The sequence below is a fragment of the Rana temporaria genome, chromosome 3 (assembly GCF_905171775.1).
Source record: "Rana temporaria chromosome 3, aRanTem1.1, whole genome shotgun sequence".
NCBI lineage: Eukaryota > Metazoa > Chordata > Amphibia > Anura > Ranidae > Rana > Rana temporaria.
Window position 1 is genome coordinate 8,038,461 of NC_053491.1, and position 25,973 is coordinate 8,064,433.

Here is a 25,973-nt window from a genome sequence, read left to right on the forward strand (position 1 = left end):
TCTCTTCCTATGCACTGACTCTCTTCCTATGCACTGACTCTCTTCCTATGCACCGACTCTCTTCCTAGGCACCGACTCTCTTCCTATGCACTGACTTGCTTCCTAAGCACTGACTCTCTTCCTAAGCACTGAATCTCTTCCTGTGCACTGACTCTCTTCCTGTGCACTGACTCTTTTCCTAAGCACCAACTCTCTTCCTATGCACTGACTTGCTTTATATGCACTGACTCTGTTCCTGTGAATTGACTTGCTTTCTATGCACTGACTCGCTTCCTATGCACTGACTCGCTTCCTATGCACTGACTCTCTTCCTGACTCACTTCCTATTCACTGACTCTCTTCCTATGCACTGACTCTCTTCCTATGCACCGACTCTCTTCCTATGCACCGACTCTCTTCCTGTGAATTGACTTTCTTTCTATGCACTGACTCGCTTCCTATGCACTGACTCGCTTCCTATGCACTGACTCTCTTCCTGACTCTCTTCCTATGCACTGACTCTCTTCCTATGCACTGACTCTCTTCCTGACTCTCTTCCTATGCACTGACTCTCTTCCTGACTCTCTTCCTATGCACTGACTCTCTTTCTATGCATTGACTTGATCCCTATGCACTGACTCTCTTCCTATGCACTGACTCGCTTCCTATGCACTGACTCTCTTCCTGTGCACTGACTCTCTTCCTATGCACTGACTCTCTTCCTATGCACTGACTCTCTTCCTATGCACTGACTCGCTTCCTATGCACTGACTCTCTTCCTATGCACTGACTCTCTTCCTATGCACTGACTCTCTTCCTATGCACTGACTCTCTTTCTATGCATTGACTTGCTTCCTGTGCACTGACTCTCTTCCTGTGCACTGACTCTTTTCCTAAGCACCAACTCTCTTCCTATGCACTGACTTGCTTTATATGCACTGACTCTGTTCCTGTGAATTGACTTGCTTTCTATGCACTGACTCGCTTCCTATGCACTGACTCGCTTCCTATGCACTGACTCTCTTCCTGACTCACTTCCTATTCACTGACTCTCTTCCTATGCACTGACTCTCTTCCTATGCACCGACTCTCTTCCTATGCACCGACTCTCTTCCTGTGAATTGACTTTCTTTCTATGCACTGACTCGCTTCCTATGCACTGACTCTCTTCCTGACTCGCTTCCTATGCACTGACTCTCTTCCTGACTCTCTTCCTATGCACTGACTCTCTTCCTGACTCTCTTCCTATGCACTGACTCTCTTCCTATGCACTGACTCTCTTTCTATGCATTGACTTGATCCCTATGCACTGACTCTCTTCCTGTGCACTGACTTGCTTCCTATGCACTGACTCTCTTCCTGTGCACTGACTTGCTTTCTATGCGCTGAATTTTTTCTCTCCTACAGATGTTACATTTTCTAACTGGCGATCTGCAGTCGCAGGACCCACAAGCGCTCAGCTATCAGGAAATCTCCAACCTATCCACAGTAATCCCGGCTCTGAGTTACACCTTTCTGCAGGCTCTGAGCACACCACAGTTCCTTCCAGCCTTGTCTGATCTGGGCTCAGCAAGACTGACACCTGCACAGGTATATTCCACCGGTGACTTTGCATTATGTAACGAGCAATCGCGGGTGTCCGGCAGCGATCGCGCCCACCGGGCACGCGCACGGGGGTCAGGGACGAGCGGGCACGCGCTCCTAGTGGACGCTAAGAGAGCCGACGTAGAGCTACGGGCTCTCGCGCAGGGGAGCTGACCTGCTGCCGTAGAACTGCAGCGACTGGTCGTCAAGTAGTTAAAACAGGCACATCTAAGTATGGAGGGATCCGGGGGAAAAGCGATCCACATAGACCGTCCCCCCGCACCGCTGTCAGTCTGCAATGGTGACCGGGAAGACTACCCTGCAGTAGAGCGATCTGAAAGCGAGGCTTGAATCGCTTGTGGAGCGCAGTGTGGAGGAGACAACGTCGATGGCGGTGCGGGGGATGGTCTATGTGGACAGCTTTACCCCGAATGTTGCACCTTCATTAACCACTTCCCACCCGGTCAATAACAGATTGACGTCCGGGAAGTGGTTCTGAAATCCTGACTGGACGTTTATTGACGTCCTGCAGGATTTCTTACCCGCGTGCGTCCGTGGGGGCGCGCAGCGCGGCGATCGGTGATGCGGGGTGTCAGTGTGACACCCTGCCTCTCCGATCTCGGTAAAGAGCCTCCAGCAGAGGCTCTTTACCACGTGATCAGCCGTGTCCAATCACGGCTGATCACGATGTAAACAGGAAGAGCCGTTGATGGCTCTTCCTCACTCACGTCTGACAGACGCGAGTAGAGGAGAGCCGATCGGTGGCTCTCCTGACAGGGGGGGTTCGCGCTGATTGTTTATCAGCGCAGCCCCCCCTCCGATGCCCACACTGGACCACCAGGGAAGCCCACACTAGACCACCAGGGATGGCCACACTAGACCACCAGGGAAGCCCACACTGGACCACCAGGGAAGCCCACACTGGACCACCAGGGAAGGGCAAAAAAAAAAAAGGGGCAAAAAAAAAAGATGCCAATCAGTGCCCACAAATGGGCACTGACTGGCAACATGGATCCATCAGTGCCACCCCACAGTGCCCATCCATGCCCAGTGCCCACCTGTGCCACCCATAAGTGCCCATCAGTGCCACCCATAAGTACCGCCCATGAGTGCCCAGTGCCGCCTATGAGTGCCCATCAGTGCCGCCTATGAGTGCCCATCAGTGCCGCCCATGAGTGTCCATCAGTGCCGCCTATGAGTGTCCATCAGTGCCGCCTATGAGTGCCCATCAGTGCCGCCTATGAGTGCCCATCAGTGCCGCTTATGAGTGCCCATCAGTGCCGCCTATGAGTGCCCATCAGTGCCGCCTATGAGTGCCCATCAGTGCCGCATACCAGCGTCGCCAATCAGTGCCCATCAGTGCCACCTCATCGATGTCCATCAGTGCCCATCAATGCCGCCATATCAGTGCCCGTAATTGAAAGAGAAAACTTACTTATTTACAAAAAAATTAACATAAAAAAATAAAAACATATTTTTTTTCCAAATTTTCAGTCTTTTTTTTAAGTTGTTGCGCAAAAAAAAAAAAACGCAGAGGTGATCAAATACCACCAAAAGAAAGTTCTATTTGTGGGGAAAAAAGGACGTCAATTTTGTTTTGGTATAGTGTAGCATGACCGCGCAATTGTCATTCAAAGTGCGACAGCGCTGAAAGCTGAAAATTGGCCTGGGCAGGAAGGTGCGTAAGTGCCCCCCGGTATGGAAGTGGTTAAATGTAACCATATTGCTACACTTAGAGGCGCCTCTCTTCTCTTTTATACTCAGTTGTGACATGACGCTGCTCTTATATCAAGACATCGCTTGTATATCAAGGCAGAATGTATCAAAAAAAAATGTAGCTTGTCTTGCAAAACGCTCTCAAACCAAGGTTTTACTGTACCCCAATTTTGTTTAGGTACAGCGTCGCACGAGCGCGCAATTGTCAGGTAAAGCGACGCAGTGCCGTATCGTTAAAAAAAATGGCCTGGTCATTAACTAGTTGCCGCCCGCCCCGCTGTCAAATGACGGCGGGGCGGTGCGGCTCTCGTTCTGGGACGTCGTTATATGACAGCGTCCAAGAACGGCTGCTCTCGTGCGCAGCGCAGCAATCGCGGCCGCGCCGTGCTACTAGGTCGGGTAAGTAATCTGCTGTACCTGGTCCTCCTAGACAGAATCAAGCACTTAGGGGTATGATGACTTTTTCAATGTACTTTTTGTATATATAGTTTTTGTTTTTTATTCTCTTCTAGGCTCGGGTGTTTGTTCAGAAAATCCTAAACAGTGGAAAGGTGAGTTCAGACCTGCTTGTGTCTGGTAGATTCAGGCCGGGTTCACACTATTGTGAGTTGCATGCGGGTTTCCCGCCCCCTCCCAGCTACCACTCCCCCCGTCCACCCCACTGCCCCGTCCTCGGTACCACTCCCCCCCTGTCCACCCCACTGCCCCCTCCCAGATTCCACTCCCCCCTGTCCACCTCAGTGCCCCCTCCCAGCTACCACTTCCCCCGTCCACCCCAGTGCCCCCTTTCAGCTACCACTCCCCCCCTGTCCACCCCACTGCCCCCTCCCAGCTACCACCCCCCCTGTCCACCCCACTGCCCCGTTCCAGGTATCACTTCCCCCTGTCCACCCCACTGCCCCATCCAGATACCACTCCCCCTGTCCACCTCAGTGCCCCCTCCCAGCTACCACTCCCCCCTGTCCACCCCACTTCCCCCTCCCAGCTACCCTTCTCCCCCCATGTCCACCCCACTGCCCCTTCCCAGCTACCACTCCCCCCCTGTCCACCCCAGTGCCCCCTCCCAGATACCACTCCCCCCTGTCCACCTCAGTGCCCCCTCCCAGCTACCACTCCCCCCTGTCCACCCCACTGTCCCCTCCCAGCTATCCTTCCCCACCCCTGTCCACCCCAGTGCCCCCTCCCAGCTACCACTGCCCCCGTCCACCCCACTGCCCCTCCCAGCTACCACTCATCCGTCCACCCCACTGCCCCTCCCAGCTACCACTCCCCCCACAGCCACCCCACTGCCCCCTCCCAGCTACCACTCCCCCGTCCACCCCAGTGCCCCCTTCCAGCTACCACTCCCCCCATCCACCTCACTGCCCCCTCCCAGCTACCACCCCCCCTGTCCACCCCACTGCCCCCTCCCAGCTACCACTCCCCCCCTGTCCACCCCAGTGCCCCCTCCCAGCTACCACTCCCCCCCCCCCTGTCCACCCCACTGCCCCCTCCCAGCAACCACTCCCCCCCTTCTGTCCACTCCACAAAAAAACAAAAAAGCAAATCAAACATTTATTATATTGCAGCTTACCAATCATTAAATATGATGGCTGCATTCATTTTCTTTTTTTTTAGTCTTTCTTTCTTCTATTTTTGCCGGGTGCTATTGAGTTTTTTTTTTATTGCTTTAATGTTTAATATTATTCCTTATCAGATCTCCGACGAGATGCTATCACACATGGGCTCCTTGGTCCTGGGGCTCAGCCCTATGTTCCTGCGACAGTTATCAGCCAATCAACTTACAGAGCTTCTCCCAGCTTTGACCAATCATTCACGCTCGCTGAGCTATGCCCAAACACTGGCTGCCATGAAGACATTGTGGGTATGTATGAGTCTGGCATGGGCCAATCCGCCATCATTTTAGATGATCAATAAAGCAGGTATGTCCTTATACCTGCTTTATTGATCATTTATATTCCATTGTTTGTAGACATATGCACTGCGGAAAAATTTGTTCGTTTTCATTACATAATTTATTTGCTTTTTTCGTAAATTCTGTAAATTCGAAAATTTGGAATTCGTAAATTTGTAAATTCGGAATTCGTAAATTCTAAAATTCGGAATTCGGAAATTCAAAAATTCGGAAATTCAATAATTCGGAAATTCGAAAATTCAGAAATTCGAAAATACTAATACTAATTTCCGATTTTCATATTTCCGAGTTTTAGAATTTCGAATTTTCGAATTTTTGAATTTCAGAATTTCCGATTTTTCGGATTTTTGAATTTTGACATTTCTGATTTTAGAATCTCCAAGTTTTGAATTTTTCAAATTTTTCAAATTTTGAAAAGAAAGAAAATCTGTAAAATTTGAAATAATAACTAACTAATAATAACTATTAAATTATAAGTGTTGGAATTTCCTTTCAAATTTGGCTGTTAGTGAATGTAACGTATACAAATTTATCTGAAGTTACGAATTATCCAAAATAATGAAATTTCGAATTTTAACATTTTGGAAATTTCGATATTCCGAAATTCGCAAATTTTCGAAATTTCAAAATTAAAAAATTTGCGAAATTTCACATTTTAAAACTTTAGAATATAAAAATGTTAAAACTTTAGAATTTTTCAAATTTTCGTAATTTAGAAATTTTCAAATTTTCGAAATGTAGAATTTTCAAATTTTCGAAATTTAGAATTTTCAAATTTTCGAAATTTAGAATTGTCAAATTTTCGAAATTTAGAATTGTCAAATTTTCGAAATTTAGAATTTTCAAATTTTCGAAATTCAAAATTTCGGAAATGCGAAAATCAGCAAATTCAGAAATTTGGAAATTAACGAATTGGTAAAATTTGTTAAAAAACTAATTCAAAACTAAACGAATTGCACATCTATTCCATTGCCTCATATATTTTTTCCTGTCCTTACTTGCAGGGATCCTGGAATGTAACACTGCATGAGTGGAGACCTCTTCTACATTCATTGCCACTCATTTATTTGCGCCCGCGGGCCCAGGAACTGGTGTCTGACCCCAAGAGTCTGCTTGATGTGAGATGGAATCAGCAACAGGTAAACTGCAACTGTCTGGGCAACATAAAGCGATTGAATTTACATTCATGCTGGAACAATTAACAGTTTCATCTCTGAAAGGTTTTACCCCCCCCCCTTCATGACCAGCCAATTTTTTGTGATTCGGCACTTCGTTAATTCAGCTGACAATCGCGCGGTCGTGCGACGTTTCACCAAAACAAAGCTGACGTCCTTTTTTCCCCACAAATAGAGCTTTCTTTTGGTGGTATTTGATCACCTCTGCGTTTTTTTTTTAGCTATAAACAAAAAAAGAAGAGCGACAATTAAAAAAAAAAAAATTCTTTTATTTTTTCCAATAATAAATATCCCCAATTTTTTTTTTTTTACCAAATTTCTTCAGTTTAGGCTGATACGTATTCTTCTACATATTTTTCGTAAAAAAAAATCGCAATAAGCGCTTATTGATTGGTTTGCGCAAAAGTTATAGCGTTTACAAAATAGGGGGTATTTTTATGGCATTTTTATTAATATTTTACTAGTAATGGCGGCGATCAGCGATTTTTTTTTCGGTACTGCGACATTATGGCGGACACTTCGGACACATTTTTGGGACCATTGGCATTTTTTATAGCGATCAGTGCTATAAAAATGCATTGGATTACTATAAAAATGCCACTGGCAGTGAAGGGGTTAACACTAGGGGGCGGGGAAGGGGTTAAGTATGTTCCCTGGGTGTGTTCTAACTGTAGGGGGGGTGGCCTCACTAGGGGAAATGACTGATCTTCTGTTGATATATTGTATGAACAGAAGATCAGCATTTCTCTCCCTGACAGGACCGGGAGCTGTGTGTTTACACACACAGCTCCCGGTCCCCGCTCTGTAACGAGCGATCGCGTGTGCCCGGCGGCGATCGTGCCCGCCGGGCACGCGCACGGGAGTCGGGGGCGCGCGCATGCCTCTAGTAGCCTGCACGAGAGCCGACGTATAGCTACGTGCCCTCGCGCAGGGGAGCCGACCTGCCGCCGTAAAATGACGGCGGCTGGTCGGCAAGTAGTTAAGCGGTTAAAAAAAAAAATCTTTTTTATTTTACTTTATTTTATTTACTTTGACACTGTTTTTTTTTTTTTTTTTTTTTTTTTAATAAAAAGTTGGGGTCACTTTTATTCCTATTACAAGAAATTTAAACATCTCTTTTAATAGAAAAAAGCATGGCAGGTCCTCTTATATATGAGATCTGGGGGTCAAAGAGACGTCACATCTCCATATTTACACTAAAATGCAATAAAAAAAAAAAGACAAAAAAATGGCCCTTTAAGAGCTATGGGCCAGATTCACAAAAGGGATACGACGGCGTTTCTCCTGATACGCCGTCGTATCTCTGTTTCTATCTATGCGACGGATTCATAGAATCAGTTACGCATAGATATCCATAAGATCCGACAGGTGTAATTGTTTTACACTGTCGGATCTTAGGATGCAGTACCGCGGCCGCCGCTGGGGGGAGTTTGCGTCGTAAACCAGCGTCGCGTATGCAAATTAGCAGTTACGGCGATCCACGACGGTTTTTCGCGTTCGCTACGTCGCCGCTAGTCTAGTTTCCCGTCGCAAAGTTAGTCGTCGTTTTTGGTGCCCTAACTTTAATCAGCAAGCGTATTGCTGTCTAAAGTATGGCCGTCGTTCCCGCGTCGAAATTCAAAATTTAACGTCGTTTGCGTAAGCCGCCTGGGAATACGGAAGTACGCTACGCCGTTCGAAAAAATGACGTCACTTCGCGCAAAGCACGGCGGGAGTTAGGAAACGGAGCATGCGCGGTAGGTCCGGCGCGGGCGCGCGCCTAATTTAAATGTTACCCGCCCATTCGATTTGGCCCGCCTTGCGCCGGACGCATTTACGATACACCGCCGCAAGTTTCCAGGTAAGTGCTTTGTGGATCGAGCACTAAAACGGAAAACTTGCGGGGGTGTAACGTAAACGGCTTACGTTACACGGGCGCAATTGTACGTGAATCTGGCCCTATGTGTGGAAGAGTCGTTTTGATGTTGCTTCCATTGGTTTGGAGCCAGGTGGGGGGGCCATCTTCCCCTCACTCGTCTCCATACCCAGGAAGGAGAAGGACCCGATCGCCTTCGCCAATACCGATGGCTCCGATAAGCGGCGGAGGGCACGGTAACGGTGATCTTGCGGCGAATCCGCCGCAGAGACCACCGTTATCGTAAACCGGACCGCTCACTGAAGAAGAGGATACCTGGGTCATGGGAGCTCTAGCTGCTGCCATAAGATATCCCTCTTCAAAGTGCCGACGTATATAATGTGCGGCGGTCCGGAAGTGGTTAAGGGGGGTAAATCCTTCCGGTCCCTAAGAGGTTAAAGGCAGAAAAAAAACCGCCAGACGCCCCCTAACAGTGGTGTTAGAAATATAAGGAGGCCTAAAAATGGCCAAATAAATGAAACGGCCTGCCTGAGAAGGTACCTTGCCCCAGTGATGTCATTGACCATATATGGTCATGTTGCCTGCAAGCCGTGATTCCTGTACTGACCCCGCCCCCCTGAAACTCCTCCTCTCAGAAGGCGGGGCTCTGTGGAAATGAATACAGGATTTTATAGGTTGGCCATAGATAAGTTGTCAGGTAGGGGACCACAACTACAGACTAGAAGTCGCCCGATATGGGTTTTTCCCTGGCCGATGCCGATATTTGGAAATCGGGGCGGCCGATGGCCGATGTGTTGCCGATTTTTGCGGCCAATATTTTAGGCCGATTTTTTCCCCCCCTCATCTCAAAAAACCTAGGGTGGAGAGGAGATAATTGTTTAGGGTGGAGAGGTGGGGTGCAGCCTGTCAGTGCCACCTCATTAGTGCCCACCAGTGTAGCCTATCAGTGTCCATCAGTGCCAACTCATCAATGCCCACCAATGCACCAGTGCATCCCATCATTGCCCACCAGTGCATCACCTCATCAGTGCCAACCAGTGCATCACCTCATCAGTGCCAACCAGTGCATCACCTCATCAGTGCCAACCAGTGCATCACCTCATTGCCCACCAGTGCATCACCTCATCAGTGCCAACCAGTGCATCACCTCATCAGTGCCTCACTGATGAGGTGATGCACTGGTTGGCACTGATGAGGCAGGGGCAGGGCGCGCAGGGGACGTCAGGGGACGTTTTTTTTTACAGTGGAGGATGTCGGCAGCGGCGGCCACTGATTGGCTGTTACAGGCCCGCTGGTTGGCTGGCGCGCTGGGTGTACCAAGATGGCCGTGGCTCCGGAGCTAGGCCGAAGCCGCGGCCTTTCCTGATGCTGTGACCACGGCGGCAATCCGCGGATTGCCGCCGTGGTCACAGCATCAGGAAAGGCCGCGGCTTCGGCCTAGCTCCGGAGCCGTGGCACCGCTAGCAGCCATGTTAAATATCGGCCTAATTTGGAAAAAAATCGGCCGATGCCGATTTCTCCAAAACGGACAAATATCGTCCGATATATAGGCCTGCCGATATATCGGTCGACCTCTACTACAGACCCGTGTTCTTTCTTCTGTGAATAAAATCTGTTTCTGTATTTCACAGGCACTATTGCTGTTCCATGTAGCTACCCAAACAATGGAAGCCGGAGTCAGGTAAGTCTTTATCTCCAATTCTAAGTTCCATGTACCCTGCCCCATAGGGGTGCGGCAACTCTAATCACATTGTGTGGGGGCGCAGATTCCCCCCGGCTGCCTGCTCGAAGCCCCCCTCCTCCCGCAGTGAGGCTGGCTTCCCTCCTTACCTTTTTGTGAATGAACACAGCGAGTGATTTAGTACCTGTGACGGGAGTGACTTTGGGCGGGGGGCCCGTGGAACCCAGAATTCCTTGGGGAGGTTGGGAAATCCTTGTTTCAGCTCCCCATGCACCTCCTATCTATGTCTAAGTCACCCTGTGTCTCTATTAGGGGCGCAGGATGACCCAGAACCCCCAGTCTGATCTGTACTAATAGGACTCCCTGTACAACCACACTGGAATGTTGTGTATATATATATATATATACAGGGGCCCGGATTCAGGAAGATTTGCCCCTTAGTTACGGAGGCGCAGGGCAGCGTTTTTGCCCTGCGCCCCTGCAAATTTCCTGCGCTACCCGCGATTCACGGAGCAGTAGCTCCGTAAATTGCGTGTGCTCTGTGTAAACTTGCCCTGCGTAAGGGCGCCTAATGTAAATGATCCCGTAGGGGGCGGGAATCATTTAAATTAGGCGCGCTCCCGCGCCGAGCGTAGAGCGCATGCTCCGTCGGGAAACTTTCCCGACGTGCATTGCGGCAAATGACGTCGCAAGGACGTCATTTGCTTCAAAGTGAACGTGAATGGCGTCCAGCGCCATTCACGAATCACTTACGCAAACGACGTAGATTTCAAATTTCGCGACGCGGGAACGACGGGTATTCTTTAGCATTGGCTGCCCCTGCTTTTAGGATGTGCAACCTTACGCGAAACCCGACGTACGCAAACTACGTAAATTGCGTACGCAGGGCTCGCACAACGTTGTGAATCGGTGTTAGTATGCAATTTGCATACTATACACTGAGCACAACGGGAGCGCCCCCTAGCGGTCATCGCTAGAATGCAGCCTAAGATATGCATGGCATAAGAGCCTTATGCCACGCAGATTTTAGGCTGCAGTCGGCGTTACGATGTTCCTGAATCAGGAGCATTCGTAACGCCGGGGCAAGTAAGCAATTGCGCTGTGTAACTATGGTTACACAGGCGCAATTGCTTCTTGAATCTGGGCCAGGGCTTTTTTCAGCAGGAACGTGGGGGAACACAGTTCCGGCACCTCCAGGACTGAATGTGTGCAAGGGGTGCTGGTGTGTGCTGAAGGGTCTGCTGATCCTGCTTGCTGGGGGATCTATTGTAGCTGGGGGGGGGTCTATTTTAGCATGGTAAGGGTCAATTGTTGCTGAGGAAGTCTGTTGTTACTGGTGGGAGATCTATTGTTGGTGGGGGTGGGTCTTAAATTGCTGTGGAGGTTAGTTGTCGCTGGGAGAGATCTACTGTTGAGGGAGAGGTCTATAGTTGCTGGCTGCTGGAGGGTCTCTTGATGCTGGCTGTGGGGGGATATCTGTTGTTGTTGCTGCCGGCAGTCAATAGTTGCTGGGGGGTCTATTTTTGCTGGGGGGGGGATATTTTACTGCCGGTGGTCCATTATTGTTGTAGGGAGATCTATTGTTGCTGGAGGTTCTATTGGTGTTGCTGGCTGTTTTACTGTTGTTCTTGTTGTTATTATTAACAAATTCCATACAAATTACTTGGCGCCCCAAAATTATACTTGGTTCCAGGGCCGATCCTAGGCAGGGTGCACGGGGTGCTCCGCACCCAGGCGCCGCAGAGGTGGGGGCGCCGAAGCTCCAAAGTGCTCCCCTCCCTCCTCCTTGTCTGTGTCCAGAGGCGGAGCGCATGTAGCGGGTGCTGCGGTTCCCCATCCCGCTTGCTCTCTCCGCTGGCAACTGACAAGAGCGCATACCTGCCGCTGTCCCTGGAATCCGGGCTGAGTACCACAGTGGAGCCTAGTACTGAAACACGTTCCGGTACTAGGCTCCACTAATTAATTCTGTCCGGTGTGCATGGAGCCGTCTCCTGTCTGCCCCGCCCCCTCTGCGTGTGTCGGCTCCTCTCCCATAGGCGGTGTGATGAGAGGCTTCTGGGTTGGCCGGAGCTGCTGCCAATCATCCCGTGCACTCCCAGAAATGCTCTCCGAGTGCCACCCTCCAAGTTACCAAAGATGCCACGTATGCCCCGCCCCACTGTAATGTGCTTCTGCTCCCAGCGCGCCCGAGCTACAGGGATCTATTGGACAAGTACTGATCTATGGGGACACCTGATGTGGGGGGCTCTGATGGGGACACCTGCTGTGGGGGGGGGGCTCTGATGGGGACATCTGCTGAGGGGGGGGCTCTGATGGGGGACATCTGCTGTGGGGGGGGGCTCTGTTGGGGGACACCTGCTGGGGGGGGCTCTGATGGGGGACACCTGCTGTGGGGGGGCTCTGATGGGGGACACCTGCTGTGGGGGGGGCTCTGATGGGGGACACCTGCTGTGGGGGGGGGGCTCTGATGGGGACACCTGCTGGGGGGGGGCTCTGATGGGGGACACCTGCTGTGGGGGGGCTCTGATGGGGGACACCTGCTGTGGGGGGGGGGCTCTGATGGGGGACACCTGCTGTGGGGGGGGGGCTCTGATGGGGGACACCTGCTGTGGGGGGGCTCTGATGGGGGACACCTGCTGGGGGGGGGGACTCTGATGGGGGACACTAATGAAGACTTCTTAGGGGAGCATCTCTGTGTTTGAGTCGTAGCCATAAAACATTTGTAAAGGGGAGGGGTTAGTAAGATCACCACGCCCATGTGGGGGGGCGCCAGAAATATTTCTGTGACCCTAGGATCGGCCCTGCTTGGTTCTGCATTCTCTATAAAAGGGCAGTACTGGAATGTGGGCAGGGGGTGGAGCCAAGGAACGGTCCTCAGAGGTGGGTAGGGGGAGGAGAAATGGGGTGACTCAGAAAAGGGGAGTTCCTGCACCTATACTCTGACAAAAAAAGCCCTGTATATCTATATATATATATATATATATATATAGATATACTGGGGTAGATCCAGAAAGCAATTACGCCTGCGTATCCATAGATACGCAGCGTAATTGCTTAGTTGCGCCGGCGTATCTACTTTCTGTATTCAGAAAGCTAGATACGCCGACTTTAGCCTAAGATACGACTGGCATAAGTCTCTTATGCCATCGTATCTTAGGGTGAATTCTGACGCTAGCCGCTAGGTGGCGTTCCCGTAGTTGTCAGCGTAGAGTATGCAAGTTGCATACTTACGTCGATTCACAAACGTACGTGCGCCCGGCGTTCGTTTTTTACGTCGTTTGTGTAAGTCAGTTTCGTCGTAAGGCTGCTCCTGCTATTAGGAGGGGCAGCCAATGTTAAGTATGGACGTCGTTCCCGCGTCGCGATTTGAACATTTTACGTCGTTTGCGTAAGTCGTCCGTGAATGGCGCTGGACGCCATTTACGTTCACGTCGAAGCCAATGATGTCCTTGCGACGTCATTTACCGCAATGCACGTCGAGAAAATTTAGGGACGGCGAATGCGCGGTACATTCGGCGCGGGAACGCGCCTAATTTAAATGATCCACGCCCCCTACGGGATCATTTGAATTACGCATGCTTACGCCGGTCCCTTTTACGCTACGCCGCCGCAACTTTACAGGCAAGTGCTTTGTGAATCAAGCACTTGCCCGTAAAACTTGCGGAGGCGTAACGTAAATGTCGTTCGTTACGCCGCCGCAGTTTTGCGCGCCCCTACCTGAATCTACTCCCTTGCATATTGTCTCATACTATGGTGTGCTCTGTGTTGGGTCATTTGGGATGTGGCTGTATTCCATTGTTCTATAGTGTCTGTCTGCCTGGAGTATTATGGGATGTGTATGTAGAATAGCTGTGAGAGGGGGAGGGGGCGGATTCCTCCAACATCTCCCCCTGCTGAGGGCTGTTGGAATTTGCACCACAAATTACCGCGTTTCAATGTATGGATCATATCTCCAGGTTTGGGTGAATGTTTCTCTTGTGTCTCACTTCCAGGTCATCCGCAAATTCAGCCATTGGACAAGACTGCGACCTCCTACAAAGTATTCTGCAGGATAAAATACAAAATATGACTCAGTACTATGACATCATCAACTCATTACCTCGTCAGCTGGTGAGAGAAAAATGTAGAGCAATCAGATCATTCTCCAAGAGGCTGCGGGCGGAAACGGCAGGGAGTTCTTTTTTTTTTTTTACTAATCTTGGGTAGCGACCTAGCAGGGGAGGGGTTAGAACAGGGGTCTCCAAACTTTTGTCAGCCATAAAAAAATGTAATTAACCACTTAAGGACCGCCTCCTGCACATATACGTCGGCAGAATGGCACGGCTGGGCACAAGCACGTACCTGTACTTCCTCTTTAAGTGCCCAGCCGTGGGTCGCGGGCGCGCGCCCGCGACCCGGTCCGAAGCTCCGTGACCGCGGCCGCGGGACCCGCGGACCCGATCGCCGCTGGAGTCCCGTGATCGGCCCCCGGAGCTGAAGAACGGGGAGAGGTGAGTGTAAACACATCTTCCCCATTCTTCACTGTGGCGCTGTCATTGATCGTGTGTTCCCTGATATAGGGAAAGACGATCAATGACGTCACACGTCCAGCCCTGCCCCCTACAGTTAGAAACACATATGAGGTCACACTTAACCCCTTCAGCGCCCCTCTAGTGGTTAACTCCCAAACTGCAATTGTCATTTTCAGAGTAAACAATGCATTTTTATAGCATTTTTTGCTCTGAAAATGACAATTGTCCCAAAAATGTGTCAAAATTGTCCGAAGTGTCCGCCATAATGTCGCGGTCACGAAAAAAATCGCTGGTCGCCGCCATTAGTAGTAAAAAAAAAATTATTAATAAAAATGCAATAAAACTATCTCCTATTTTGTAAACACTATACATTTTGCGCAAACCAATCGATAAACGCTTATTGCGATTTTTTTTTTTTACCAAAAATATGTAGAAGAATACGTATCGGCCTAAACTGAGGAAAAAAATGTTTTTGTATATATTTTTGGGGATATTTATTATAGCAAAAAGTAAAAAATATTGAATTTTTTTCAAAATTGTCGCTCTATTTTTGTTCATAGCGCAAAAAATAAAAACCGCAGAGGTGATCAAATACCACCAAAAGAAAGCTCTATTTGTGGGGAAAAAAGGACGCCAATTTTGTTTGGGAGCCACGTCGCACGACCGCGCAATTGTCAGTTAAAACGACGCAGTGCTGAATCGCAAAAACTGGCCGGGTCCTTTACCTGCATTTTGGTCCGGGTCTTAAGTGGGGACCCTTATGTGGACCATAATGTAAAAATGGACTCTGATGGGGACTTTCATGTAAGGGGGGACTCTGATTTGGGACTCTCATGTAGGGAGTGGACCCTGATCTGGACCAAGATGTAAGGATGGACTCTACTTGCACTCTCATGTATGGAGGACTCTGATGTTAGAAGGGACTTTGATATAAGGGGGGCTCTAATGTAAGGGGGGGGGACTGGGATGGAGACTCTCGTGTAAGGGGGGGGACTCTGATGGGGGCTCTAGGATCTATGAATGGCAACATTTAGAAGACCTGTAATAACGAATGTTCATTTTTCTTTCCTTAGATGCTCTGTGCGTTGGATCAGATCACATCCCCTCCCCCGACCCTTCTAAAACGCTTAACCCCTCGGAATCTGGCTGAGATCCAGTAAGTCTATAAGATCCCTGACAAGGAACTGCTCTGATTGGCTGTTTGGTGTGTGAAATGTAACATTACAAATGTTTTCTTATAACTCTGCCATGAGTGCTTCAAATACCCGTTGATCCTGCCAGGAATCCATTGCTCCCCTGTGCACTGTGCTCCCTTCCTGGATTATATCGAAGAGTCTAATTATGCCTCCCAGCTCTCATCTCAGACTAGAATAATTAGTATCTATGAAGAGATTCGGAGAGTCAGAGGGTTTGAGTTGTTTAGCGAAGGCCAGCTGGGCAGGGCTGACACCACAAAAATGCTGTGTGATGTCACAACAGGAGCCACTTACCTACATATACTGCATTGAAGTGGCTTCTACAGGCACTACGGCGTACCCGTACCTTGCTGCCTGTGTCCGGGTTTCGGGCGGGTGGGTGGGTGTGTCCACCTTGTTTTTTCGACAACAAATTTTAATGGAATAAATTCATTATTTTCCTCCAAATTCTACAACCAATCCCCCATATGTACATAAGTATCACAGGCTCCTCCCATGTACATAAGTATCACAGGCTCCTCCCATGTACATAAGTATCACAGGCTCCTCCCATGTACATAAGTATCACAGGCTCCTCCCATGTACACAAGTATCACAGGCTCCTCCCATGTACACAAGTATCACAGGCTCCTCCCATGTACATAAGTATCACAGGCTCCTCCCATGTACACAAGTATCACAGGCTCCTCCCATGTACATAAGTATCACAGGCTCCTCCCATGTACATGAGTATCACAGGCTCCTCCCATGTACAGAAGTATCACAGGCTCCTCCCATGTACATAAGTATCACAGGCTCCTCCCATGTAAACAAGTATCACAGGCTCCTCCCATGTACATACGTATCACAGGCTCCTCCCATGTACATAATTATCACAGGCTCCTCCCATGTACATAAGTATCACAGGCTCCTCCCATGTACATAAGTATCACAGACTCCTCCCATGTACATAAGTATCACAGACTCCTCCCATGTACACAAGTATCACAGACTCCTCCCATGTACATAAGTATCACAGGCTCCTCCCATGTACACAAGTATCACAGGCTCCTCCCATGTACACAAGTATCACAGACTCCTCCCATGTACATAAGTATCACAGACTCCTCCCATGTACACAAGTATCACAGACTCCTCCCATGTACATAAGTATCACAGACTCCTCCCATGTACATAAGTATCACAGACTCCTCCCATGTACACAAGTATCACAGGCTCCTCCCATGTACACAAGTATCACAGGCTCCTCCCATGCACATAATTTTTACAGGCTCCTCCCATGCACACAAGTATCACAGGCTCCTCCCATGTACATAGGTATCACAGGCTCCTCCCATGTACATACGTATCACAGGCTCTTCCCATGTACATAAGTATCACAGGCTCCTCCCATGTACATAAGTATCACAGGCTCCTCCCATGTACACAAGTATCACAGGCTCCTCCCATGTACATAAGTATCACAGGCTCCTCCCATGTACATAAGTATCACAGGCTCCTCCCATGTACACAAGTATCACAGGCTCCTCCCATGTACATAAGTATCACAGGCTCCTCCCATGTACATAAGTATCACAGGCTCCTCCCATGTACATAAGTATCACAGGCTCCTCCCATGTACATAATTATCACAGACTCCTCCCATGTACATAATTATCACAGGCTCCTCCCACGTACATAATTATCACAGGCTCCTCCCATGTACATTTTGTAGATCTGATTTTAATGCCATATTTATATTTTTGTCTTGTAGCCCCACTGTGGTGTCTCTTCTTCCTCAGACGTCTTGTAGGATTGTGTTAAACGCGCTGAGGTCGGAGCCTCGGTTTGTGGCTGAATTGCCCCAGCAGCGTCGCTTTGCCCTTCTCGATGCCTTGGTACAATGCCTGGTGGGTGTTTAAACTTTTACTGAATTATCCAATAGAGCAAAGCAGAACCCGCAGCAACCCAATGCAACCAATCAGAATTCATCAGTGATCTGGTGTCGGTTAACTTAGATTACAGAGAGGTTATTGCTCTTGTGCTTCATCTTTTTAGCTTTGTATTGCCTTACAGAGTAGACATGAAAGCAGGGTAACACCAGCCTAGGGCAAGGGCTGCCATCAGGGGGATACAGGCAGTACACCTGTAAGGGGCCCAGATGGCAACCCCCCCCCTTTTTTTTCTTTTTTTTTTAGGGCTCCGGAGGTCCCCAGGGCCCCGGATGGCAACCCCTCTTTTTTTTTTTTTTAAATAAAAATGTTTTGTTTTTTTATATTTTCATATATATATATATATATATATATATATATATATATATATATATATATATATATATATTTATTTATTATTATTATTATAGGGCCCAGAGGTCCCCAGGGCCCCATGTGTCAACTGCCCTTTTTTTATTTATTTTTATAAATGTTTAGTTTTTTATTTTTGTTTATATATTTTTTTTATATACTATTAAAAGGCCCAGAGGTCCCCGGATGGCAACCCCCCCCTTTTTATGTATTTTTTATAAATGTTTATTTATATATATATATATATATATATATATATATATATATATATATATTTTTTTTCTTATTTTATTAAAGGGCCCAGATGTTTCTTTTTTCTCTTTATTAAAGGGCCCAATTTCAGGCGGCAGCAACCCCCCCCCCCCCCCCGGTTCTCTGCTCTAGGGGGCCCATGCCTGAAGCCGTGTAAGGGGCCCCAAAATTCCTGATGGCGGCCCTGCCTAGGGGACAAGGGGGGCATCAGTCTCCTCCCCTTGTGAGTCCCCGCCCCCTACAGTTAGAATCACTCCCTAGGATACACAATTAACCCCTTTGATCGCCCCCTAGTGGTTAACCCCCTTCCCTGCCAGTGACATTTACACAGAAATCAGTGCATTTTTATAGCACCGATCGCTGTATAAATGTCAATGGTCCCAAAATAGCGTCAAAAGTGTCCGATGTGTCCGCCGCAATGTCGCAGTCCCAATAAAAATCACGGATCACCGCCATTACTAGTAAAAATAAATAAAAAATGCCATAAATATATCCCCTATTTTGTAAACGCTAGAACTTTTGCATAAATCGATCAATAAACGCTTATTGCGATTTTTTTTTTTACCAAAAATATGTAGAATATTGCGTATAGCCTAAACTGAGGACATTTTTTTATTTAATTTTTTTCAAATGGGGATATGTATTATAGAAAAAAGTAAAAAATATTGTGTTTTTTTTTTCTTTTTCAAACTTGTTATGCACACAATCAGAATTTCTGACAACAAATGTTTGATGGAATTTTGTTGTCGGAAATTCTGACCGTGTGTAGGCCCCCACCGGACATTTACTGTCGGAATTCCCGACAACAAATGATTGAGTAGCTGGTTCTCAATTTCTCCGACAACAAAAGTTCTCGTCAGAAATTTTGGACCGCGTGCACGCAATTCAACGCACAAAAAATCTTACGCATACTCAAAATCAATTTGACGCATGCTCGGAATCATTGAACTTCTTCTCGGCTCGTCGTGGTGTCGTACGTCACCGGCGTTCTTAACGTACGGAATTCCTGAGCAACATTTGTGCGACGGCGTGCACGCAAGGCAAGTTTGAGCCAACATTCCAGTATTTGTGATTCGGCACTGCGTCGCTTTAACTGACAATTGCGCGGTTGTGCGACGTTGTTTTCCAAACAAAATTGGCATCTTTTTTTTTACCACAAATAGAGCTTTCTTTTGGTGGTATTTGATCACCTCTGCGGTTTTTATTTTTTGCGCTATAAACAAAAATAGAGCGACAATTTTGAAAAAAAATCTATATTTTTTACTTTTTGCTATAATAAATATCCCCCAAAAACATATATAATTTTTTTTCCTCAGTTTAGGCCGATACGTATTCTTCTACATATTTTTGGTAAAAAAAATCGCAATAAGCGTTTATCGATTGGTTTGTGCAAAATTTATAGCGTTTACAAAATAACAGATAGTTTTATTGCATTTTTATAAAAAAAAAAAATTGTACTACTAATGGTGGCGATCAGCGATTTTTTTCGTTACTGTGGCATTATGGCGGACACTTCAGACAATTTTGACACATTTTTGGGACCATTGTCATTTTCACAGCAAAAAATGCATTTAAAAAGCATTGGGCTAGATTCAGCAAACATTTACACCGGCGTATCCATAGATACGCCGCGTAAATTCAAAGCTGCGCCGGCGTATCTACTTTCTGTATTCAGAAGGCTAGATACGCCGACATTAGCCTAAGATACGACTGGCGTAATTCTATTACGCCGTCGTATCTTAGGGTGCATTCTCACGCTGGCCGCTAGGTGGCGCTTCCGTTGTTTTCGGCATAGAATATGCAAATTACCTAGTTACGTCGATTCACAAACGTACGTGCGCCCGGCGTTCGTTTTTTACGTTGTTTGCGTAAGGCTTTTTTGGCGTAACGTTGCTCCTGCTTCTATGAGGCGCAGCCAATGTTAAGTATGGACGTCGTTCCCGCTTCGATTTTTTAAGTTTTTACGTTGTTTGTGTAAGTCGTTCGCGAATAGGGCTGGACGTAATTTACAATGAAGTCGAAACCAATGACGTCCTTGCGACGTCATTTGGAGAAATGCACACTGGGATATGTACACGGACGGCGCATGCGCCGTTCGTACAAAACATCAATCACGTCAGGTCAACACACATTAACATAAAACACGCCCCCCTTACACATTTGAATTACGCGTGCTTACACCGGCCCCATTTACGATACGCCGCCGCAAGCGGAGCAAGTGCTTTGAGAATACTGCACTTGCTCCTGTAAGTTGCGGCGGCGTAGCATAAATACGATACGCTGCACCCCCGTTAGACTGCGCGCCCCTACCTGAATCTAGCCCATTGTTTACTGTGAAAATTACAATTGCAGTTTGGGAGTTAACCACAAGGGGGCGCTGAAGGGGTTAAGTGTGACCTCATCTGTGTTTCTAACTGTAGGGGGGTGTGGCTGTAGGTGTGACATCATTGATTGTGGTTCCCTATATCAGGGAACAGACGATCAATGACAGCGCCACAGTGAAGAACGGGGAAGCTGTGTTTACACACACCTCTCCCCGATCTTCAGCTCCGGGGACCGATCGCGGGACTCCAGCGGCGATCGGGTCCGTGGGTCCCGCAGTCACAGAGCTTTGGACCGGGTCGCAGGAGCGACCCGCGGCTGGGCACTTAAAGAGGACGTACCTGTACGTGCTTGTGCCCAGCCGTGCCATTCTGCCGACGTATATGAGTAGGAGGCGGTCCTTAAGTACAATGGAAAATGTCCCTACCATGAAAGGACTTGTTTATGCCCCCCTAAGCTGAATGTCCCCAGTCCTCCCCTCTTTGGAAGCCTTTGGTAATCCGTGGCCTCCAACTCTCTTTGCAGAATTCAGGAGGCACCATGTCCACGACAGAAAAACTTGTAAACCTTGGGCTCCTAACGCCATTTCTCCAAGGGGCAACCTACCAGGTATTGTCCCAGAATATAATCCGGCAGAGCGTGGAACAAGTGACCAGCTACTGCTACCCACAAGAGACTCGACTGCTGCTCGCCCAACTGCTGCAAGCGCCACAAGCTTTCAGGTTGGTAAAGGAATGGTGTGTTCAAAGTCATTATTAAACTCTGAGGGAATGAATGGCTTGTTAAAGCCCACCGTCACTATAGCCGCTTGCGGACCACCCCACATGAGCATTTACTGATGCAGGGCCATGGATCATGTATCTGGTACGTGATCAGGGGTTCAAGGTAAGCCACCCTGGCTCAGGGCTGGACTGGGACAAAAATTTGGCCCTGGACTTCATCCAGACTGGCCCACTTTGACAGGTCTCTCCCACAGCGGCCGGACAACTCCCGCACCCCCCCCGGCCACCCAAGCCCCCTCGTCCTCTTCACTAGCCGTTTTACTTTATTAGAGTAGAACGGCTGGTACTGGTACTCTTATAGGCAGTACCAGTGGGGAAGCTAGACATTATTTCACCCGGGGGCAAAGAATCAGTTTGGTGCCCCCCCCTTATGGGACAAGATTAGGCAGAAGTGAAAAACTCCCAGGCCGCTGTCACTGAAGCCGGCCCACTGAGCCATCGGCCCACCGGGAAACTCCCTGTAGTCCCAATGGCCAGTCCATCCCTGCCCTGGCTGTGCTGTGATTTGTTACAGCACAAGCCAATCGGCAAAAGTCCCGGCCAATGATTAAGTGCAGGGACCCGCTGATCGGCTCAATCGTTCACTGACGTTCAGCACGCGTCACATTGTTAGGCACACAGTTAATCCCTTGATCGCCGTCTGCGGCCTCCATCCAGGTGTCCGTCTCGTCCAGCGTGTTTCCGTCTGCGGCCTCCATCCAGGTGTCCGTCTCGTCCAGCGTGTCCGTCTGCGGCCTCCATCCAGGTGAGCGTCTCCGGTGTCCGGTGTTCGTTTTTCGATTTTGGCGCGAGCCGAGAGGAGCCGGATTTCCTGTGTGTTCGGCTCCTCTCGCGTGGCTGCGGGCGGAGCCGAGCGTGGCCGAGCCTAGCCTACACTCGGCTCGGACAATGTCGGGAAATCGGCGTATATTGCGCACCCGCGATTTTCCTAGATTTTAAGGGGAAAAAGGTGCGCGGTATACGCCGATAAATACGGTATGTATTTCAAGTGTATATTTATCTGTTTGCCCGAGGGTTGGGCTTTAGGCAGATTATTATGTGCCTGGCGTTTCTAGATTGTGCTGGTTGTTCTATGGTGGCTGAACTCTATCTTTGTATTCAGGTCTCCGACACTGTGGACCTCTTCATCACTAGAGCGGTTGGATAGGCTGGTCCCTTTATTGCCAGTCAGTACTCTGCAATCTCTCAGCACAGTAAGTATATCATTTATTTTACTTTATGTAATTTTCTATTTGCTCTTCTCTGCCTCGCCTGCACTATACCTACAGCATTGTGGGTCAGTCCTTTTATGTTGCTGAGAGTCTTGATACTCCGCTTAGCAGACTCTGCATATCATATCCCTTTTAGTTCTGCTAAAGGATTTAAAGTGGCCCCTCACCCTCTTCTTTTATTTGGCATCATTTTTCTCCTTGACCTCACGCCCAAAACACAAGCAAATATTATTATTTTTTTTGGGGTAGGGGAATATTCCCCCTGATGATGTCACATGAGAGCCATCCCCCCTGATGATGTCACATGAGAGCTGTAAAGGTCACCACCGTTTACACTCCACAATCCAGCAGACAGGACCCATTGCATTTTCCCCAGAAATAACGAGACAGACAGCTCTGTTACTGGTTCAAAAATCAATGAATACTTTTAATGGTAAAACTCAGTCTTTTATACACCAAAAAGCATGCTGCAGTAATCACAGGGACAAAGACACACTCCACCCACAAATCACACAATGGGGGGGCTAACGAGTCTCCAATACACATCCCACAGACTTTTCGGCACCGGTCTGACATAATTAACATGACCTAATTACTACACCTGAGAAGTCAGACGTTATGACTCTCACCTGCTATTCACATCACATATTATCATCAATAGTATTTTCACACCATACAGTGTCATTAGCATCCACAATGAAAGGTCTTTCAGAAGCCAGACTCAATTAACACCTCAAAGTTAGACATCTGACCTTTACAGACTTAATTAGTACAATAGACACAAAACAGTATTAGCATCACACAATGGACAATGGAATATCTTAGGAGCCCGACTCAATTAACACCTCAACAGTCTATTGACCTGTTCATAAGGAACAACTTGTAATATTCTAAGATATCCTGCAAAACATGAATTATCATTAATGTCCCATCTCATGTAATCCGAGATATCAGTTCTCAGTCATCCTATGCCCCTATCGGACATAGGATGACCCTAGACCCAAGAGTCATTGGTGAAGCTGGCACAGGAGTACCCCACATCCTTCAGAAGCATCTGGGTGTGACGGGCCATTCCGTTACAAGAGCCATCCCCCTGATGATGTCATATGAGAGCCATCCCCCTGATGACGTCACATGAGAGCCATCCCCCTGATGATGTCACATGAGAGCCATCCCCCCTGATGATGTCACATGAGAGCCATCCCCCTGATGATGTCACATGAGAAGATGGGGGTGGAGGACCTGGAGTACTGACACCAGACAATGCTGGATTCTGTGGGCAGGTGAGTATGTTTTTTGTAAACAAGGTAAGTGGGTGAAAAAAAATGGGGGTAAGTCCCACTGAAGTGCAAAGAGAAGGGACAAATAAAATAAAAGTTTCTCCAATTATCTTTTATTGAGTCACCCTTTGTTTTCGAAAATTCCACACGGCTTCACGTCAATTCTTTACTTTTAAGACAGCAATCTCCAGCCAATGGGTGATACAGATCTTATCTGAAGAACATCGATGGAGGAAGTCCCCTCTGGGCGATGCTTGTACGCGGGCAGAGGATGCAACTGAGTCTCAGGACAGCATGCAGAGACGGCGCACCTTGCTCAAAAAGTCATCTCTGAATTCAGGTGAGAAGAAAAATACAAATAGGTAGCTTCAGGTACATGGGTGCAAACTTGCGGCGGCGTAGCTTAGCCTGTTTAGGCTACGCCGCCGTAAATTAGCTAGGCTAGTAATGATTCTCAATGTACTTGCCTGCTAATATACGGCGGCGTAGCCTAAAGCGGGCGGGCGTAAGGGCGCCGAATTCAAATGTCTTGGTGGGGGGCGTGTTTTATGGTAATGAGGCTTGACCTCACGTTTTTTTACGTTTTTTTTTTTAAAGCGAATGCGCCGGGCGCCTACATTTCCCAGGGTGCATGTCGGCTAAGTACGCCGCACGGGCCTATTGATTTCGACGTGGACGTAAACGCCGTAAATCCCGATTCGCGGACGACTTACGCAAACGACGTAAAAAATTTGAATCTCGCGGCGGGAACGGCGGCCATACTTTAACATTGTTATTCCACCTAATAGATGGAATAACTTTAGGCCTGCTAATGGCTTATGGAAACGGCGTAAAACTACTGCGGCGGCCGGGCGTACGTTCGTGAATCGGTGTATCAACTCATTTACATATTCTACACCAACCGCAATGGAAGCGCCACCTAGCGGCCGTCCGAAATATTGCAATCTAAGATACGACGGCGCAAGCCGTCATATCTTAGATATGTTTAAGCGTATCTCTGTTTGAGAATACACTTAAACATAGGTTGGCGTAGATTCTGAGTTAGGTCGGCTTATCTACTGATAAGCCGGACTAACTCTTTCTGAATCTACCTAATAGACTTGTCTTGCTCCTCGATGTAATGTAACCTTCTAAGTCAGGGGTGTCTAAACTTTTTTCAAAGAGGGCCAGATTTGATGAAGTGAACATGCGCGAGGGCCGACCATTTTGCCCGACATTCTTTGAACCATTACAATTAAATGAAAACTAATACACGGCCCAACAAGAATTCTCCTAACTTTTGTGGCTGTGTGTGTGGTGAAGAGATGAGCTCAGGCCTGTTATTTAGATATACCGGGCCAGATCCACAGACAGAGTACGCCGGCGTATCTATTGATACGCCGGCGTACTTTCAAATTTCCTGCGTCGTATCTTTAGTTTGAATCCTCAAACCAAGATACGACGGCTTCTGGGTTTGATCCGACAGGAGTGCGGCTTCGTACGCCTTCGGATCGTAGATGCAATACTTCGGCGTCCGCTGGGTGGAGTTTGCGTAGTTTTCCGCGTCGGGTATGCAAATTAGCTATTTCCGACGATCCATGAACGTACGCGCGGCCGTCGCATTTTCTTACGTTGTCTCTAGTCGGCTTTTTCCGGTTAATAGTTAAAGCTGCTGTTTTGCGGCGTATAGTTGGATTTGCCATGTTAAGTATGGCCGTCGTTCCCGCGTCGAAATTTGAATTGGAAAATTGGAAATTTCGAATCTCGAACTTTCGTAAGTCCGAAAATCTAAAATTCGAAAATCTAAAATTCGAAAATGGGAGAATTCGAAAATTGGATTTTCGAATTTCCGATTTTTCTAGTTTTTATTTTTTTCTAGAATTTTCGAATTTCCCAAATTTACGAATTTTCGAAAAATAAAATGAATAAAACGAAAAAAAAAAAAAATTTCGGCAAGGCACATGTCTAGAAATGACTAACGATATTTCATGCAATGTCATTCAGCAAGCGGTCCTGAGTGCAACATTCTCCGTGACAGCATTGTCTCTGCGTGGGGGGTGGAGCTACTCCTGGCAATGGCGCCCACCGATTTCATGGACTGTCTGGAAGTCATCGGTCAGGACCCCGTGATCCCAACCAGCGAGCTGACTCTTCTACTGGCCAGAGTGTTACAGGTACTATAAAAAAATTGTGTCTGCGCAACTTAAATGATAATCACTAAAAAATATAAAGCGAGCGCCGCCCCTCCCGGGG

General features: G+C 48.0%; 1 protein-coding gene across 1 annotated transcript; it reads left to right on the forward strand.

Moving 5' to 3' along the window:
* Positions 1–1,386: 1,386 nt before the first annotated feature.
* LOC120930259 lies at positions 1,387–25,967 on the forward strand. The gene is made up of 12 exons (XM_040341482.1): positions 1,387–1,569; positions 3,792–3,830; positions 4,976–5,143; positions 6,199–6,333; positions 9,856–9,905; positions 13,898–14,015; positions 15,490–15,572; positions 17,366–17,501; positions 20,994–21,190; positions 22,353–22,443; positions 23,919–24,081; positions 25,725–25,967. The coding sequence occupies exons 1-12, from the start codon at positions 1,387–1,389 to the stop codon at positions 25,901–25,903; spliced, it is 1,542 nt and encodes a 513-aa protein (XP_040197416.1). The 3' UTR covers positions 25,904–25,967.
* The last annotated feature ends 6 nt before the right edge of the window (positions 25,968–25,973 follow it).

Excerpts from the sequence above, each read along its gene's own strand:
- LOC120930259 (XM_040341482.1), top strand. The coding sequence starts at position 1,387 with ATGTTACATTTTCTAACTGGCGATCTGCAGTCGCAGGACCCACAAGCG. Across the intron at positions 3,831-4,975 it reads AAATCCTAAACAGTGGAAAG|ATCTCCGACGAGATGCTATC; the intron begins GTGAGTTCAGAC and ends ATTCCTTATCAG. Across the intron at positions 9,906-13,897 it reads ACAATGGAAGCCGGAGTCAG|GTCATCCGCAAATTCAGCCA; the intron begins GTAAGTCTTTAT and ends TCTCACTTCCAG.